Raw genomic sequence first — 20,019 nt, forward strand, 5'->3', positions numbered from 1 at the left:
GTGAAAAGTTGAGCACTGAGATCTATATACATAATATGTAATTTGCCCACAGTTAATCTTTCTCCAGGGCATTCACACTTGCAGACTTTACTCTTTGACATCTATATTCTAAAAAGAATTCCCTGAAACCTCATTTATTTCAATGGAATATATTCTAAGTAATATGCACTTGGAATATCTAAGTCTCCCATATATTCACCTGAATTATAATGAGAATATATTAAGCATATGCCTTGATTTACTGAATATAGCAAATGATTTACAAAGCAGCAACAACTGAATTATACACATGTGAAATGTACATTTCATGTCATCCCTTTTTCTTTGTAACAGATGCACAGAATGCTTTCAAAGTGCGGCTTAGTATCAAAACAGCTCTAGGAGACAATGCAGTAAGTGAAATATCTGTATCCACTTTTTTGAACAAAAGTTGAACAAAAGTTGTACAAAAGGCCAAGTAGAGACAAGTGATAGCACCATCCAAGTTATTCAGACTTCAAAAATACTAAAAATTGCACCAAATTATCAATCATATACATTTTCTGACACAGAATGACTTGTTCTGTAGAGATCCGAAAAGCATTAAAACAGCAGCAGCAGCAGCAACAACCAAATACACCTATTTCCCAGCAGGCTATTATGCCTTCATAACTAATGTCAAGCACCTATTCTTGGAATGAACTGCACAATAAAGAAAGATCAAAAGATAGAAAGATAGAATATAAAGTAGTCAGTTTTGTTGTCCTTCCAGAATTTCTGGTTGGACAATGTCAATTAAACTGAGGCAGGCTACTGAAAGATTAACAGTGCTAGCCTATGGATGTTTAGCCAGGAAAAGAAGTCCTAGAACTCCCAGCTTTCCCCAGCCATGCCATCAAGTACTGTAATCATATAACTCTACATAGAAGTATACGTATTTTGGACCACCATCTGTCAGCTTACAATCCTATTACTTTTGCTCTTTCTTAAGGGCTAATCCTTCCTCCTGATCATAAGCACCCTCTTGCTGAAGAAAGACTATAACATGCTCTTAGAAAATACCAGGAAACAGCAACACATGTCACATTTTTCACAATGCCCTGTATTATTTTGTATATTCCACCCCCTCTTGCCAAGTGGCAGGCACAAAGTCCTGAAAGAAAAAGAAAAGAGAAACCCCTAGCTAGACAGGACAACTTGTTTAGTTCCAAGACAGTTTATTTTATCAGTGATGTCTTCAAGGCCTTTACTTCAAGTCTCAAGTTTTTATTTTCAAGTTCAAGTTGAGTCTCAAGTCATTGCAAGACTTTATTTATTTATAACCTTTGTAAGCCACCCAGTTGCGCCACAGCACCTCCGGGCAGCTCACAATTTGCTTCTCAAGTCAAGTCTCAAGTCTCTCCTCAAATCTGCCCGTCCCCTGCTCCCACCCCCTTGTCCCTCCCATCACCTCCCTCATGCCAAAAAGTAGAGCTGAAACCTTCCTTTCCCTTCCCGCTGTTGAAATCCCTCCTCCCTATCTTGCCCCTCCCCTTGAAACTCCCTCCCTCCAACCTCCTCTGCTGTGTCCATGCCTGCCTTCCACCCTATTGCAGATGCCTTCTACCAAGATCGCCCCAGGAAGCACTGCCACATATTGGAGCAACTTGGTGATTAAAACAGCAGAAATCTTGGGTCGTTGAGTCACTCACTCGCTTTTCCTGAGTTGTGACTGAGTTGAGTCAAGTTACTGATGCTGACCTGGGAGTGAGTCGCCCAACTTGAGTCCACAACACTGTCTTTTTTCCAAAACTCTGTTCTGAAAGATGGGACAAGGCAGCCACTGCTCTGTCCATATTAAAGATGCAGGAAGACAACTCATATTAGAGCATATCCACACCTGGCCTCTCTAGGCCAAAAGGTAATTTCTTAGGCAATGGAAAGCTGTCTTTGAGTCTGTCTTTAGTAAGCAGAAGCAAACTAATATGATTAAACCCATTTTAAACATTTGAGCCAATCCATTTCAGTCACAACTAGGCAGGATCCAGCCTTTTAAGGTGCTTCTAGATGGAAAGATTTTGGCATTACCAATCAGGAACATTATGCAGCAACTTCATATTTTATTTCCCTCTTTGATGGATTTCCTGTAGGAAGAGAGAAGAAGCTATGAGGAGACAGGGGAAGCTTACAAGTAGAATATGTCCCAAACCTCAACAGGATTCCACAAATGAGATGAAAGTGTCCATACTAGAAAACCTGAGATGATTTTTCCAACCCTTGCTTTGTAGAAAATTGAACTTAAGTATGCTTTAATTAATCACAATGCAATTATGTGTACTTCACAGCTACACAGGATGGCTGGATGGGTGGATTTTCTCTTAAGTACTCCAAACTGAATTATCATTACTGAATTAATATGGAAACAAGATAGAGAATAGGATTGTGGAGGCCCCTATTGGTCTTTGACAGGATTTCTTCACAAAGGGCATCACACACACACACACACACACTCAGATCCAGCCAATCAGGATCTTTCAAAAGATGTTGTGGTAATATGGGGCAGGCTGAGTTAGTTGAAAGCAATTAAAAGGTCTAAACCAGGGGTCTCAGACTCGCGGCCCGCGGGCCAATTGCGGCCCGTGGGATGATATTTTGTGGCCCCCACTTGATATCAAAATTTAGTGATAGTGCAGCCCGCGCATTTTTCTCGCACGCACCTGCGTGAGTCGTTACCCTGGGCGCAATGTTCCCTCTAAGCTGCGCGCTGGGATGGGGCCCTGCGGCCTTCAAAGCGCCAGCAGCGCCCGGGCCGGCCTCCGGGAGCCACGCGGGATGAGCGGCCCACCACCACCGCGGATGTTCAAGCAGACCATGTGCCTTTTTGGGAGCACCTATCTGTGTGAAAAGCTCTTCTCCACCATGAACTTTAATAAGTCAAAGTTCAGGTTCAAACTTACTGATGAGCATCTTCAAGCCATACTGAGGGTCTCAGTTGCTTCCTCCCTCAAGCCAAATGTGGCTCAGCTGTGTAAGAGGAAGCGCTGTCAGGTCTCTGGCAGCAAGGAGTAGGAGGAAGTAAGAGAAGCCTATGTTCTGAAGAACCGTTCATGTTCTGAGTTATTATTAGTAAAGATTGAGAAGATTGGATCAGTTGTACTTTTTTTGGAATACTTGAAATCCTTTTTTTGTGGAATACTTGATGTGGCCCAGCCTCACCCAGACTCTACTTCCAGCAGCCCCCAGGTAAGTTGAGTCTGAGACCCCTGGTGTAAATCTTTAAAGAGCAAGAGAAATAGGACAGCTGAGTTCCTACATAGCTGTAGTTTCTGGTAATTTTAAAATGGCATCTCAGGATTCCCTGTTGTAATCTTTATGATACATTTTAAAACAGTGTGAATCAATACTCAGACATATTTGCCTCATCCATGGTCTCATCTCATAAAAATGCAGCTGATGCAGTTCTTGTGATACATTAGAAAGAAATTAAAGCCCATTAAGTCTATTGAAGCTGCATAAGCAACCTCAAAGGGGCAGATGGTGTTCACAGAATTGCTGCCTGTCTTATTGAGCAGCATGTCTCATTGTTTACATTTGACAGACAGATGAATCCATCTGATATCCCCTACATTGTAAACTGCTTGCGGGAGAGAACTTCGGCCATAATTCTTCCGCCATAAATCTGTCTAAAGGGCTCATCTAATGGAAGCATTTCTTTACTAGAATTTTAGATGCACCTTTAGACATCTGTCCCAAAGAAGGAAACAGCAGACATAGTTGAGTAATATGCAAGCAATATGTTGGGATAAAATTAAATAAGCTGCCCTGAAAATAAAAACTTGCCAACTGATCCTACTTAGTCACACTCCCTATCAGAACAGGAGAAACCTAGATAGCTCCTGCCACACACCTCATGAGCTGTAGGGATGTAGCACAAATTTCCTCTGACTCCTTTCACCTGTTGGGTCAGTGGAAGCCAATAGAAAACAAGGTTCTGGAAGATGGCCAAGTCAAGGACTGTCAAGATGACATTTGGTCACCCAGTCCCCATGAAGACTTCGAAGCCAGAGGGTGCAAATGGAACTGGCTCTGCCTCCTTTCCCTCACTTCCTGTTCCTGTTTTAAACCCCAACTCTCTACTGATTCTGGCTTTACTTCCATACACATTTATACATCTTTTCCTTCAACACTTCAAAACAAGTAACGTGGCTCTTTACAGGATTTGGTCTAGAGGTTGCTCTCATACAACTCATAATAAAATCCTAGCTTTTACCACTACCTGATATTGCTCTTAGGGCTCATAGTCATCCAAATATAGTTGTCATTATACAAGTCTACCATTTCTTGCTTCTTTAATGGTTGTGAGCACTGTATTGATTCTGTTTTGTCAGGATCTTTGTTTTGTGGACTGGACTCCGCTCATGTGCTTCTTTCCTTTGTGGAATCCATAGTATAATTCTTCTCAACATGGGATCCACTATCAAATTTGTCTTGGTCCTGATCCTGAAATCTTTTGATCATCGTGTTTTCTTTTGCCAGCAGTCCTCAGTTGCCTTCTGTTCTACTCTCTGTGACAACCTCATAGGACTGGTCTCCCAGTGCAATTTCCAGGGTAACTTTTTGCTGTTCTTTAACAAGTGGACTTGCTGGTTGTAGCCAGACCCTTTCCTGTTTGCAAATGGTCTCAAATCTTGGCTCCTTTGTTAAATCGTGCTAGTTGGGACTGTTGTGTTTTTTATCTGCTTCCATGTATATACATCGCCCCACAACCTAGATTTGTAGCAAACCATCTCTCACGGGCAGCAAACTTTTAGTTCACCATCCTATTTGTCCCTGCAGTCCTACTTGCTTCCCACAAGAAGTTTTATGCTGTCTTTCCTATGGATTTAGCTGTCCCGTGGCTCTGTCTTATGATGATGTCTTACGCTAGAGTTCCGATTCAGTGCAGAACTGTTTGAGTTCCTTTGAACTGCATTGTGGGCTATTGTCTGAGAACAGAGTCTAGTATTTGTGTAAGCCGTCCTGAGGCTCTCGCAAAGGACGGCGTACAAATATCTTAGATAGATAGATAGATAGATAGATAGATAGATAGATAGATAGATAGATAGATAGATTCCTGATTAGAGTAACATAGTGTGACCATATAGTTTTAGCCATTGACACTGAATAACCCTGTTCCTTCCTTCATCCGAGGCTGGCAGAGAATGTCATGAGGCTTTGCTATATCCTTTGGCTTTTTGTCGCTGTATTCTTTGCACACTTCACAGTGTTCCATGCACATTCTCAGATGAGCATTAGATATACTCTGACCAGGAGATACACTGCTGGGCTTGCCTTTAGCCTAACTCTGCTCCCAGGTGAGACATGGATTTGGTTCCTACTCTCTCTTCAGAAGTGGACTGCTATCCTGCATCCCTTAAACAGAATTTTCTCCTGTGTACAGAGGGAAATATGTGGAAACTTCTGGTGATATTTTGTGCCTTTTGCTGTGACCAGCCCTCTAAGATGATTTGTTCAGCTGCTTGAAGCACTTCATGTTCTGTGCTCTGCTATATTGCTCTGAGGACGCTTTTATAGCTGGGAAGCTCTTACCATATTAATGAACTGTATCTTCTGTTCTGAAGAACCTTCTGTATTGATCTCTGGAAAGTATGCTTTATCTAGACACTTAGTGTGTCTGCCACCTGCCGGGATTTTCTTGGGCAATTCCTTATATTGCTTATAAGCTAGGAGTCTCAACAGCATGTGCTGAAGTCTCTCAGAAGCATTCCTTACACTCTCTAATGGTCTGTGATCTGAGTGCACATCTATTTGCTGTCTAAAGGTGAGCTGATGGAACCGTCCCAGTGCAAACAATATTTCTAGCAAGTCCTTTTCCATATTTGCATGCCTTCCTCCTGTTTCAGTCTTTGCTCTACTAACAGAAGCCACTGGTTCAGCACCGAGGCCTCCTTCTGAGTGTCAGGTCGCAAGACCAGCTGTTCAGCTGGATTGTATTGCTTCCGTCTTGGGCTCTTGCAAATGAGTTTTTTCATTTTTTGAATGGCTCTGCTTGGCCCATAATGTGCCCATAATGTGGTAACAGCCTCAGTGCCTCACAAGTGCCAGACAAGCATACATAGAATTTGAACAGATGTCATCCCAGTGAGGCACTTGGACAGCCTGTGATATGGGCATCATCTTCATAAGGGCTCTCACCTTCTCCAGGTCTGGCAATAATCATTCATATGTCAACAGATGTCCTGTATAGGGTGCTTCCATCTTTCTGCGTTGTATTTCAGTTGTATTTTACTTCTGTTTAATGAAGTAGGACACATGGCTGCCGTCATTCAAACTGGTATGCCAATATAACAGACATGGCCTATCACTGGCCCTGAGCAGACTCCTGATCAAATTTGTTGGATGATCTTAAAACAAAAATTGCTGCTTTCCAGTACAAGCTTGTAGTACATCTTTTCCTTTTTTCTTTTGAAGGAGAGTTTGGTGTTGCCTGCCTGTCTGCCTGTCTGCCTGTCTGTCTTTCTTTCTGTCTTTCTTTCTTTCTGTCTTTCTTTCTTTCTTTCTTTCTTTCTTTCTTTCAATTTTAATTATCATAAAAAAGAAATAAGAGTCAAATAAAAAAGGAAGAATACACACACACACACACACACACACACACACAGAGGAGGGGGAAGAAAAAGGATAACAAAGGATATTACAAAAATATAGCATATAATTTCAACATCTATCAAGGAAAAAATTCTGTCTCCTCTAGCGACAGATAAATCAATCCTCACTTAAGAGTAAACCACAGATTAATCTAAATTATCAAAACAATTGTAAATAATGTCATAACTTTAGCATGAAATACTGGTCTCTAATGATATTTTTACAAATTCTGTTTTCTTAAATATTAGTTCAGTTGCTCATAATAAGCTTTCTTCTTTTTCATTAAATTCTTTGGCAGGTCATTTATTTGTATAATTCGTTATTTTCATCATTGTTGCTTATTTTTCCAATATTTAGTAATTGGACACCGCGGTGGTCAGCCTTGGGTGGCAGCGGTAGTGATGGGCCGCTCATCCCGCATGGCTCCTGGAGGCCGGCCCGGGCGCTGCCGGCACTTTGAAGGCCGCAGGGCCCCTCCGCTGTGCCCCGCCCATCCTGGCGCGCAGCTTAGAGGGAACATTGCGCCCAGGGTAATGACTCACGCAGGTGCATGTGAGAAAAAAGCGCGGGCCGCACTATCACTAAACTTTGATATCAAGTGGGGGCCACAAAATATCATCCCACGGGCCACAATTGGCCCGTGGGCCACGAGTTTGAGAACCCTGCTCTATGGTTTCCATTCCCTGCTATTCCCCTACATAGCCCCTAGGTGGTAGTCTACAGAAAGTGCTCTCAGAAAACAAAAGTGAACCTGCAGAGTCCTGTAGTGTCTAAATCCCATAAACAACCATAAGAAGGAATCACAGTTGCACAGTAAATGCCTTGTGTGGAAAAGCTCTATGAAACAAAGGGACAAAGAGGGCAGAGGGTGGATCTCTCCTGATTCTTAGCACCTACACCATCTTTGTTATGAAGTCTCCTGAATCTGCTCCCAGGAAGAAGACTGCAGCCTCAAAGCACAATCCTATGCATTTTTGAAGAGAAAACCCCCCTAAAAGTCCAAGCTGGGAGCTGCAGATTTTTTTTCCTGTTCACACATGCATTACATGGTGTCCTTAATCTTCTTATTGCACATGAAAATATAAACCAATGAGAGAGGGATTGGTGAAGTTAACTAGGCATATTTAATATAAAATCAGTTATGCATTAGATTAAAATTAAAAAGAACCTAATATAGATTACCATACAATTTGGATATTTTGTTGATGTCAGGAGAACAAGTCTGCATACCAGGTGGGTTAAAAATCAGGTGGGTTAAAAATCTTAATTTAAAAATTATCTGTAATACATTAAACTATCCCAATCAGACTAAAAAACAAAAAACCATAAAATCCCAACATAGTAAAATCTACCCAAGAAACAGTATATTAGAATGGATCAAATAGCAGGGCAAAGAGAGGGTACTTCCAAATGCAAACTAGATAGGTGCCAGGTGACTAGATAGGTGATGGAGTGCCCATTGATTGCATGCATAGCCATAAGAAAGACCCTGCCCCAGTAGCCACCAGCTTTACCCTGATAATGGGGAAGCTGTATCGAGGCTTCTGCTGGAGATACAGAGATAGGCACTCTATCAGATGCCAAGTCCTAGATCATGTGGAATGACATGGGTCAAAAACAGCATTTGGAATTGTACCTGGAAATAAACTTTTATTTTCATAAATTAGTAACACTTTCAGCTGTTCGGTGCCTCCCAGTTTGATCTCTATGGCAATTCTGAACCAGCTGACATTTCTGAACTATCTGTAGACAGCCCCACAAATAACACATTGTTCTCTTGGCCACATAAACGTAATTACATGAACATCAGGAACAAATGTAATTTGTTCCCCATCTCACCATGACAGGTGGAAAGAGCTCTACTTATAGCAGATGTGGGCAACTGTGTTGCTCAGCTGGAAACCACCCCCTCCCTACTACTTCTGAATTTGCCACCAAAATATGGTAGTGCAGAATTGGACAAAGTGATGTTCCAGGGAGTATGTGCATCATTTAGACGGGAAATGGGAGTGTGATTCTGCTTGTAAACAAGGCACACTCTCCCACACTCCTTGTTTTCAAGCCAGCTATACACTGAGCAGCAGTGTTTGAAGGGCAGTATCCTGCCCAAACACAAAAATCTAGCAAGAGAACATGCAGCCTGTGCATTGCTCACCCCAATCCATGTCCATTTTGTGTTTCTTTACAGTATAGCTGGGATGCTACTGAAGAATATCTATTTAAAGCAATGGTGGCTTTTGCCATGAGAAGATATTCCAAACAAGAAACCATTCAGTAAGTATACCAAATTTTCCAGTTAGTGTACTCAGTCATCAGGTGGGATGGATGCTCCCATGCCATAGGGCTGGCAATGTTTCACAGCTGATCAGTTTTCAGTGTCTGATGAAGCTGGTAATAGTTTCTCCCAACTCTCATAAGACAGTGACATTGATCTGACAGTACAACAGAGGGGTCACAGTACAGTATAGGAGCATAGGAAGCGGCCTTATACAAAGACAGGCCATTGGTCCATCTTACTTGGCATTGTCTACACTGAGTGCAGGTCTTCATGTAATGACAAGTCATGGTGGAAGCCATGGTGGCATTGCTTGCCATTACATACGAACTCAGCAAGAGTGATGAAGAATGGTAAAGATGGTATCCGTGGAACCACAGAGAGAAACAACATTTTGCTTTGAGGTTTCCATGCTTCATCACGGCTTGATTGCATGTCTGAACCCAGCTTCCAGGTCTTCCCATGGCTTCTGCCAGTGAACTATGTGTCAAGAGCAGCCACATCTGCAACCGACTCTCCAGGCTGCGTTCTCTACCATCCAGGTCCGCTGAGGTGGCTCCAGCTGTGCTGTGATTGGCCGCTGGAGCTTTCCTCCTTTGTCCATGTGCTGCCTTCCCAATGCCCACTTGCAGTTTTGGCATCTTGGCAGCAGTGGGGCGTCAACAGCAGTGACCTTGAAGACACTGCTGCTTGGCACTCCTGTCTGGTTGCTACAGGATACTAGAGCAATGCTTTGACTGAACCCAGGGTCTTCTGCATTTCATGCAAAGGAGGCACTCCACCACTGAGCTATGGCGCGTCTCCTGTTTGCCCACATATAGGAAATTAAGTTCCCTGTATCATCCAAGCTGATAAGGATGTTCTGGTCCATCTGTGCATTTTAGTGGTCCATTTAAACAATAAAGCAAACAAATGAGTGTTTGTTTCCTGTGAATTCTGTGTCCATTTGCAAAATTGCCACTTAAAATGGATAAATAGGAAGACGTCCTAAGGAAAGGAATCTTCTAAAGTGCCACCTGCCAGCCACACATTCCCCAAGGGTGCAGGGCGCATGTGCTTAGCAGGCTCCTTACGATCACTGCTCTTTTGCAAAATTGTTAGTTGTGGTCTATAATCCTATGTGATCTTTTGGCTTTGCGCACCATGTGTCAGGTTGCAAAGTTAGTGGGGAGAAAAATGGGCAAAAGTAACAGGAGAAGAACCAAACTAACAAGATTTACTATCATGGTACAAAATCTCAATTACTTTACCCTCTTCCTATCAAAACAAATAGAACACTGGTTAAAGGCAAGAAAAGATGAGAATGAAGGCCATCCCTCCTTATCTGCTGCTATAAAACTGAATGCTGACCTAAGTGTGTCACTGGTCAATGCTTATCCCTGCCTTAGGGAGACGATGTATCGGCAGTTTTGTATCCTGTGGCTTTTTAGAAACAGAACTGCCTGCACATTTTAGAATGTTACTAAATGTTACTCACTTGGCCAGCCTTTGGAAACTGATAGAATAATATCAGCTATTCAGCATCATTATTTAGCTTGACACAGACTCTCCTGTATCATTTGTTCTAAGCAGGTTTAAATTTATTGCAGCCAGAATGGTGGGTTTGTTTTTTGCTACAGCAAGCTGAAAAATTCCCAACATTAATGTATTTTTTCAAATCTAGCTGAATTAATAATAACTTTTCGACAAAGCTTTTTTTCAGTGATGAATTACCACTTTCTGTTTTCTGCTTAACAGATCTGTCATATTAGTTCTACAATGGAGGTCCTCATAACCTTTTCTGTAGGTTGTGCTTATAACTTTCATTCCCATAATCTCTGACTTAAAAAACTTAGCCTTTCTATTGTGTATCAAGTTACTTTCTTCTTAGGCAAGGCAAGTAGTAAAAACACTTGATGTTAATTAAAAATGGTGGTCTTGGCTCCAATCTTAACATTCAACTGTGCTTAACAGATATGATGCCAGAGTAATTAGGTGGTTGTTTTTAATCAGGTAGTTCATACTTTTCCCAGAAATGCCAGCCAAGTTATCATAATTGCACAGTAGATTTGTGGCTTCCCTGTGGAACTTCAATCCAGGGCCCAGGGTTTGCAAAAACCTAGCAAAACTTTGCAGAGGTCTGGAAGCAGAATCAGTGTCAAGGTCAGCTACAGCACTGACAGAGGTGCACCATGGCCCTGCATCCATGGGACAACTCTCGGTATTGAATGGCTCTATTTCAGATTGGCAGGAGAGGCCCTTGTGAACACTCCCCGTAGAAGCCCGGTTGTCTTTTTCCTGTGCTGAAACATGCTTGTTCTGCACTGGTTCCGCTTTCTCTGCATTCGGAAAGGAGGGTTGTGACATACCCTTTCAGTTTGGCTTTTGGAATTGTTATGGCTCTTAAAAATATTTCTAGCATTTTATTATGTCTGTATGTATTATGCAGGGTTTTAAAATTCTTGCCAGTGCCTTGGTTGGCTTTGGAATAGTGGTATGTGTATACAATAAATGAATAATGCAAAGACTAAGTTTGGGATGGAGACAACCTAAAGGCTGTGTATGTGTGAAGATCGAGTTTTACATTTTATCAGAGGATTAATCAGAAGAAGCAATTCATTAAGTAAAATGCTGTAGTTGGTGGATGGTTCTGTGCTGGATCCAGAATAGACCTACTTGGAATAGATCGCTAGAATCAGTGGAATTCATATTAGCTCTGAGTTACTTGTCCCATTGATCCTAATTGGTTTACTCTAGCTATGAATTAATCTGGATCCAGCCTACATAATCTGTAATAATAATACAAAATGTATTTTTAAAAACCCAACATAAATCAGCACTTTAAGTATTTACCATGTTGTTAATCAACCAGAAGATGTCACTATGGAATACAGCCAAGGAAGTTACTCCAAGTTCCCCCGTCTTATTGAGTTCAAGGCCAAGACTTTCAAGATAAGAGGGCTTGCTTTTCGAATAGACCCTTCCCCCTTCTTTCGACTGCTTAATTCTGCATTGCCATGAGCTGTTCTTTCCTGATCATCCCTTCTTTTTTAACCATCCACAGAAGTTCCAATGTATTGCTTTGCAATAAAACAGATCGGGTATCATTTTGGTTCGTGGTCACTAATTCATCCACCAAAGCTACAACTTTTCCCAGGAGTGATGTGGAAGCAGCCATAAGGTACTACAATAGTATGATATGGATGTGACCATTCATATCATTGCACAAACTTCCTTGTAATCAAATGTTTTGTCTGCTAGTATTGTTTTAACAAAATGTATTGACATTTTTATCACTACTGCTACTATTATATTTATATCCTGCCATTTTTCCTCCAAAGAACCCAGGTTTACCTTCATAATCTTCCTCCTCTCCATTTTATTTTCACAACAACCCTGCAAGGTAGGTTTGGCTGAGAGTCCAAAAGTGGCCAGAAGCAGCTGAGCAGGGACTAGAGCCTGAATCAAACACTCTAACCTCAACACCACACTGGCATTTGTATCTTGTCTTCAGCCAAAAGGGTCCAGAGCTGCATTGATCACCTCCCAGCAACTGTGTCTGCTGGGAAATGTTGCAAGAGAAAGATGCGAAATGCTGTTCAGTGGTTTTATCATTGCACAGGGGCTTGAACAGGGTGCAACTGAACAGGGGTGTCCATGTCCCTATCCAAGGCTGTTTCCAGATATGGTTTTTATTGCACTTCCACCCTGCCTGAAACATGGAATTTTATGAAAACAATCTAGACATTATTTTCCACCTGTGATCCTCCTGGCCTTTCCTACCACTTCCCCTATCTTTTTCCTGCAACAGAAAATATGATAAGCAGGAAAAGTTAGAATGACTGAGGAATGCCTTTCAATTAGCAACCCCTCACAACCAATCTCAAGCACCCAGCAGTTCTGTATTAGTGTGAATGTCTATATCAAAGCCCTTTAATCATTCTGAGGTTTCAAAAAAAGCTTGTCTTGAATCATTGTAAGAACTATTGCTACCACATGGTTATATAAAGCACAGTGAAAATACCCTGTTTTTCATTGTCTCATTTCTAAGCTGGGAAAAAACTAATGGTGGGAAAGAAAAATAATCCATTTTGTGACCTCCTTGGTCAATTATGTATAAAGAATTTGTTGATGGTAGCAACCATAAGCAAGGCATCCGTGAAGTTTTGGAAGATTCCAAAGAAAATAGATTGTGTGTGTGTGCGTACGCATGTTTTAAGTTGCAGTTAAACTTAGTCTTTGGAGGCAAAATCATGTTATCGTTTAGAAATGTAATGCTTCTTGTTGAATAAACTGAATGTGGCGAGGAACGAGGTTGCATTCTTTGGGAAAGATTAACTTTTAAGCTTATGAGCAGATTAAATTGTTTTCTACACAGAAGTTCAAAACCAACTACACTGCATTAGTGGAAGGAAAGCGATTACAGATTTCTTGGACCACGATAAGAATGGTGGAATGTGCTTTTGCTGTTGTACTTTCAAGCATTCGCCCTGTATAAGCAGCTTTACCATAAATCTCTTTCTGCATTAGTGACATGCCATTCTAGCACCTTGGATTTAAAGTATCCAGTGCCTGAAGACATGTTCAGTTATTCTGAAATGCCCATTGTTCTGCTAAGGGACAGACAGTTACTAACAAAAGTACTGGCCAGTACTTAAATTATAGAGGGAAGCTAGGAGAACCTTAAGGAAACCCACAAGAACCTCATATCCTTCAAATCTGGCCAAGATGTGCCCAAAGCATTTAGAAAGCACAGCAAACAAGCTTCTTTACATGATGCATTTATTGTGATCTTGCATTCATTCACTCCTGGAAGATCGTGGGTCCTTTTCACGACACTGTCAGCCTCTAAGGCCTTTCTTGTGCTTTTTAGCCATTTTCACTGCTTTCCTCCCACCTTTTTTAGGTGAGGAAAACCAGCTAAATTTGAAATGTGGAACAAACTTGAAGGAAAGTCTGGTGTATTGTTACAATTCTGCTCTACTGCAACTCTACCATGGCACCACCTCGTGACTGGATGATGGAATATATAGAAAGGCATAGAAAGATAAAACGTCAGCTCCCAGTCCCACCCCATGCATGCTTCCTCCTGCAGAGAAAATAGAAAAAGAAGTCTCAGTAAAGCTGCCAGTTAAAAGCAGAAGAAGCTGATAGTTCAGCTGTGGAATGCGCTCCCATTACGTGGTACAGTGATCATATTTGCCTGCCTTGAGCATCATAGGGAGGATGTACGCCACTTGCGGAAGGGACACAAGTTGGCTTGAACATTTCCTATGTACTCATGGTTGGCTTGTACATTTCCCATGGGCAGTTGTGTTGCCACTGTGCAGACAGACTGAGAGACCAAATGGGCCCTTAGTCTGTGGCAGCATGGATTTTCTTATGTTCTTTAGGAGACATGAGCCCCTGTACTTTGAGCACTGCTTCTTTTGTATGCCTCAAATCAGCCCAGTTTAGAGACTTGCTGCTGCAACAGAGCCCATAAAATCCAGACAGAGGAAAGAGGCAGTGCTACTGGCTTAGATGTTAGCTGGCAGTTGTCTGATGTATCTCATCTCCTTCAAATCTCCCTAGCATGTTGATTTGTGTCAGACCATGCCTTCCTTTCACGTTCTTGCTGTCGGCCTTTCTACCCCTCATGCTTCAACAAAGCAAAGTTGTAACCATTCTCATTCTGCCTTTTTCCAATGCTATATAAGGTGGTGTGCATAAAATCAAAATAATAGAAAACCCAAGAAAATAGGGCCCAAAAGATCACATTTATAAGGCAAGAAGCAGCTGTTAAAACAAATAGCAGTTACAAGCAGCAGCAGATGCAAAGATGAATCAATATGAAGTACACCTTAATAAAAATGTCTTCACTGCTTCTGTAAAAGCAGTGGGGAAACTTGGTGTACTTCTCCTGGAAAACTATTTTAAATTGTGGGTGCTGTAAGGTGCTTTCCTGGGCTCCTGCCTGCCTTATTGTAAATGTTGGAGGAACCTAAAGTGGGTCTCTGAAGTGGAACAAAGTCCCAGGGCAGATTCATACACAGGGATATGATTCCAGAGATATTCTGGTTCCATAATACTTAGGGAATTTAAGGTTAAGGCCAGCAGCTTGAATTTAGACCACTTGCAAAAGCAGATGGGTAGCCAGTGAGGGCAATACAAGGTTCGTCTAATATGGCTCTCATCAGAAGCTTTGCAGCCACAGCTAATGCTTCTGGACCATCTTTAGGGATGGTCCCACATACCACGTTCCACATAATGCAGGCATCTAATTTGGATATGAAATGTGCATGCATGACTGGGGACAGGTCATTACCTTTTTATCTGTTCCTTGTGCTCAGCCAATAGTAACTTTCTTATTTATTGCATTTATATTTATGAATCACATGCCATACTTTGTATCTCTTTCAAGGATGAACCGAAACCGAATCAACAGTGCTTTTTTACTCAGTGATGACACACTGCAGTTCCTGAAAGTCTCGTCAACTTTAGCTCCATCAGCTGAACAGTCTTTACCAAACTGGTTGATTGCATTTGGTGTTGTTCTTTGCATCACTTTGGTTGGAATTCTTTTCCTTATAGTATCTGGAATCCGTCAGCAGAAAAGGTGAGCATCTTGTGTCGTCCAGTGTTGTATCAGTTCAGAATTCCAAGGCTGAATGTTCTATGCATGTTTTTGCTTGCTTGTTTAATTTGCTTCCTCTGTTACATAAAATATGAAGGATGACTTTTCACCTTGCCATCAGGACTCCAAAGGCAACAGTTTAAGAACAAGGAAGGACAATATTAAAATTATTAACCATTTATTAACTAATTATTTATTTATTAATTAGTTAAAATAATTTCATAAAGTCAAGGGAAAATAAAAAAGGCAAAGGATCATGCTGTGATCTGAAGTGAAGTGGGCCGTAAAGACTGACCTGTTTACCTCGTTCCATCACTGAATTAGGATTTGATTGGTGTTGTGGGACATATGGTGTTATCTGATTTTAATGGCTACTTTTGATGTTACTATTGGTTTTAGAATTTTATTGCGTGTTGTGGTTTTGTATTTTGTACACCGTGCTGGGAGGGTTTATGCTAAAAGCCAGCTTATACATTCTTTAAATAAATAAGCAAACAATCACATGACCTGCAAAGGAAGTAAGCTGCAGCCGTGCTCTCCCTTGCAAGCTGAATGTGCAAAGCGGCTTGTATTTGGGGTAATTCCCTGCAGCACCACCGGGCACCACGTGGCACACCAGCATCTCCTGGATGTTTTTGCTCAATCTGGTGCCAGCGCAGCATAAGAGGAACCGTAAAAGAGGGAAAGGAGGTCCTTGGTTTGAACAAGAAACTGTGGGTGGTTTGCCACTGCCTCTCTTCCCTGTTTGCTGCTCCTTCACTGCAAATGAGCAGCAGGGAAAGGGGTGCAGCCCCTGGGATTTCCATGGGGAAAACATGCCCTCGGTCTCCAGGAAGTTGCGCACTACAGTGCATCACGGCAAGAAGATTTTATCTTGTCAAATTCACATGGTGATCACTGCATACTAGCATTGTGCCCACAATGCAATGCGTTTGTTTCTCTCTTGAAAGGGAGTGACTTTCATCGGGTTCTGTGACTAAGAGGTATAGGTATAGGGGCTGCTGCTTGGGACTGTTGAAGTGGGACAAAACTTTCCCCTGCTCATTTTGACACCTCAGTGCCAGAGAAAGGAGGCATGGGCCTCATCTTCCAGGAATGCCAAAATGGGCATCACAGATATGAATGAAAGAATGGAGAAGCTGCGGCAAAGCTTCTTAGTGTGACTTGCATATGGAGACCTACTTCATCTCCACCAAACAGGATATCTTGAGACCGTGTATTCCAGACAGGAACAGATGGTACATACAGTACTTCCCTCAACTCCACTGAAGCCCTAATGGATCTGACAAGAAGATGTGGTCAAATCATTGCATGATGAATATAGCAGCAAGAAGCAAGGAGAGCCATTTTGGCTATAGGAAACATTCCCAAATTGACATTAGTGTAATTCTGTATTAAGTTACAGTATCATCATAGAAAACTGTTACTCTTATTTTTATTTTATTGCATTAATTTGTTGTGAACTGTCCAGAGACATCTGTGAGGGTATAGAAAATTTTTAAATAAATAAATAAGATGTGCAAGCTTTTGGGATCTCCCGATCTCAGGCAGACTGAGACACAAATAGTTGAGTGGCGAATAAAAGTGGGGGAGTAGAGCTGATGTTGGAATCATGATGGGTTTCTCTACATGTGGCATTTATTGTGTGCTCATCATTCCCTACCTGCTGTTTTTTATAGCTTGCTAGATGAAAAATCTGAAAAATATTGTTGCAGTTTTGTCTCTGTATTTAACTAGCACTTCCAGTGGGGGGCGGGGGGGTGTAAGTAGGAAAAATGCAGCATTTAATTATGAAATTGATGTTCTTTTTTAAATTTGTGTTATTTTTCTCTATCAAAGTTCCAGCTAGAGCTTATGCAGTAGAAAAGTTGGAGAGGAAACACTCTTCATGTGCTCAGATCATAACTATGGAATGAAATTGAAAGTACATGTAGAAGAGCTTGGTGTTTGTACAGGCTGAGTCTTAAGATGAATTAAGGGAAGCGGGGTTGCAGACATTCAAACTGGGTTCTGCCAGGTACCGTGATGTTCAGGTTTCATCTGGATCTGCTCCTAGGACTGCAAAAAACAAGAATCAGTAGTTGATCTCCCATTTTTTTAAAATATAAACCCAGGTGTTACTTAGCATTTTCTCCATCCTTGGAAAAGTCAGAGCTTCCTTGAGTGGTGGAAAACAAGTAGAGAAAAATTAGGTAATCATAGTAAAAAAAAGCTACACGTCATTTCAGCCTCTTTGCTGTTTTTCCTTCGGTTTTTGTTTTGAGTGAATAGAAGCCAAACTGGGTAGCTTGACTTAGTACTGAGTGTGAGAATAAACCCATGGTGAATGACATGGGAGATGTAAAACTGTAAGGTGCACATGTGAACAAATCTTTTGGAGATCGTGCAAGTTTATATTGCAGTTCAGGAGAAGCCCTCTCCATCATCTATTTTTAGCCAGTCTCTACATCCAAGAAGTTCAAGCAGAACAATATATTTTTATGGTTGCTAATATCTGTGGTTTAGAAGTCCTGACTGAGGCTGTTACAGTATGTTCTCTGAGGGTGAAAAGGTGCTATAGCAGACCTTTGAGTCCCTTATCTCCTCTTAGAAGCTGACACTGCAGCTATTATGAGCTGGGAGGATCTTTTCCTATGAATCAATGATCTTCAAGGTTGAAAAATAAATCATGAAATAAACACAGCAGAGCTTGCTAACTTGTTCCTGCTAGTCAAGATGCCTTGACATAATAATGGCTGTTGCAGGGAAGATCTGCAAGAGGTTCATTGCTCTTATTGTTTTGAAGAAAAGCTAGTCTAGAAAACAGATGGTGTCTTTATTAAAGATCAATAGTCTATTATTTACTGAATAAACACATGTTTAACAAGAGTGACTGGGTAGGTCAACATGGTAACCCACACACAAGCGCTGTCATTGAACCATGAGCTGTTATGTCATCTGAACCAAGCTGTGTTAGCTAGTCACGGCTGCTCACTACAAACGACACACAAAACACCCCACGGTTTGTGGTCAGGTTGTGAATGGAAAATTGTTCACGGCAGTTTGTTGTCTTGGCTGGGTTCAGAAAACTTGACAACCCATGTTTAAGCAACAATCCACAGTCAGTCCATACTTAAACCACGATTATGGGCTACATGATGTCTGAACTCAGGCAATGTACACTTGTGATGGAAACCGTGAGGAAAATTTGAATTATAAGTTGAATGATACACTCAGAATTATCATGTGCTGGTAGTTTCTGGAATACCATTTTGTAGATTGCATTGCATATTTCCCCATTTCTTTACTTTAAATTGCACTGAATTTCCAGGAAAAAGTGTCCTAGTCTTCTTCCCCACATGCTAATTTTGTGGGGGGGGGGAGGGGAGGGGAGAGGTTTGGAGGGGGCACTTTTGTGAGGGAAGCACTAAATATGTCATTTTCTCTCTCCCCGCACCGCCCAACCAGCAGTCTGATGTCGTACAGGACCTTACCACGAAATATTACTCCATGGAGTTGGACTCTAACCCAAGTTTAGGCCAATTAGAATGATTTTTGTTTCTTGTTTCTCAGGCCGTGCATTCTGATGATCATTATAACTTTATTCTCTTCTGTTTTCAGAGATAATAAGAAGATTGAAGAAAGAGAAGCTCTAGGACAGAAATGTGATACAGCCATAACAATGGAAAATGGAATTCCCTGTGATTCCTTAGGTATAAAAGCTGGCCAGATAAATGGAGTCTACACAGCAGCAGATGATGAACGGTTCACTCCCTTGTGAACTGTCACTGTTTCTCTCCATCCCTTTGAGAGACTCTGCCCCCATTTTATGTAGCTATTCATGCTAATTATCAAGCAAGTGAAGAACTTCTGTACTTTGGCTTTTTCTTTCGGGTAATTCCGTTGATAAGCACACACCAAATACAAGTATTATCAAAATGTTATCCATGGAAAGGTCAAATATAACTCCCGATGTTAAATGCTCTTTTGCAATAGGTGCCTTGTTAGTAAGGCTCATTTAGTTTCAGCTTATACTTCCTTTTATTTTCTGGGGAGTGAGGCTGAGGAGAGTGTGAATTGCTTTGCTAGAATATACTCACTAGTAAGTCAGCCCTAGAAGTACAGCTGCCACAGAATTGCACTTCACTGGGCTCTGGGAGAACAGAGGATATGAGAAGCTAATGGGGAACCAGCATGTTCTCCATTGAGGCAGTGTTTACAAATTAGAGGTTTTTAGGGTGCTAATTTAGCCTTCACTGCATATTTTCACTCTGGTTTTTTTTAAATCTCCCACCATGAGATCTGTTCAGACTGGGTTTGCAAATTTTTGTAGAGCTTCAAGGAGCAATGGAAAGGTAGGGGCCGGCTTCCAGACCCCAGCACTGCTGCAAATAGATCAGTATCTGTTTTGAGTGTTATGAGTGTTAAATGGAAGGCACTCAGAGCATCAACAGGTGAAGGCAGCTTAGGGTATTCGGAGAGGAAACAAATATAGCAAGTGGAAGTAATGTCAGTACAGGTCCAGTGTTTGGAAAGAATACAGATTAGCCAACAGCAGGCTTTTTTG

The 20,019-nt window shown here is 41.5% G+C and overlaps 1 protein-coding gene across 3 annotated transcripts in view; it reads left to right on the top strand.

Annotated features, from left to right (window-relative positions):
• CLTRN (collectrin, amino acid transport regulator) overlaps window positions 1-19,320 on the top strand; it is a 26,624-nt gene extending 7,304 nt beyond the window's left edge. For all 3 annotated transcript variants that reach the window (XM_044430158.1, XM_044430149.1, XM_044430142.1), the window contains 5 exons: window positions 334-392; window positions 8,792-8,877; window positions 11,922-12,038; window positions 15,261-15,455; window positions 19,074-19,320. In XM_044430158.1, the coding sequence (XP_044286093.1) occupies window positions 334-392; window positions 8,792-8,877; window positions 11,922-12,038; window positions 15,261-15,455; window positions 19,074-19,233 (617 nt within the window). In that variant the 3' untranslated portion in view covers window positions 19,234-19,320. The remainder of the gene's footprint in view (window positions 1-333; window positions 393-8,791; window positions 8,878-11,921; window positions 12,039-15,260; window positions 15,456-19,073) is intronic.
• Window positions 19,321-20,019: the final 699 nt, after the last annotated feature.

Source organism: Varanus komodoensis, unplaced genomic scaffold, assembly GCF_004798865.1.
Source record: "Varanus komodoensis strain SLA01 unplaced genomic scaffold, ASM479886v1 scaffold1, whole genome shotgun sequence".
Classification (NCBI taxonomy): Eukaryota; Metazoa; Chordata; class Lepidosauria; order Squamata; family Varanidae; genus Varanus; species Varanus komodoensis.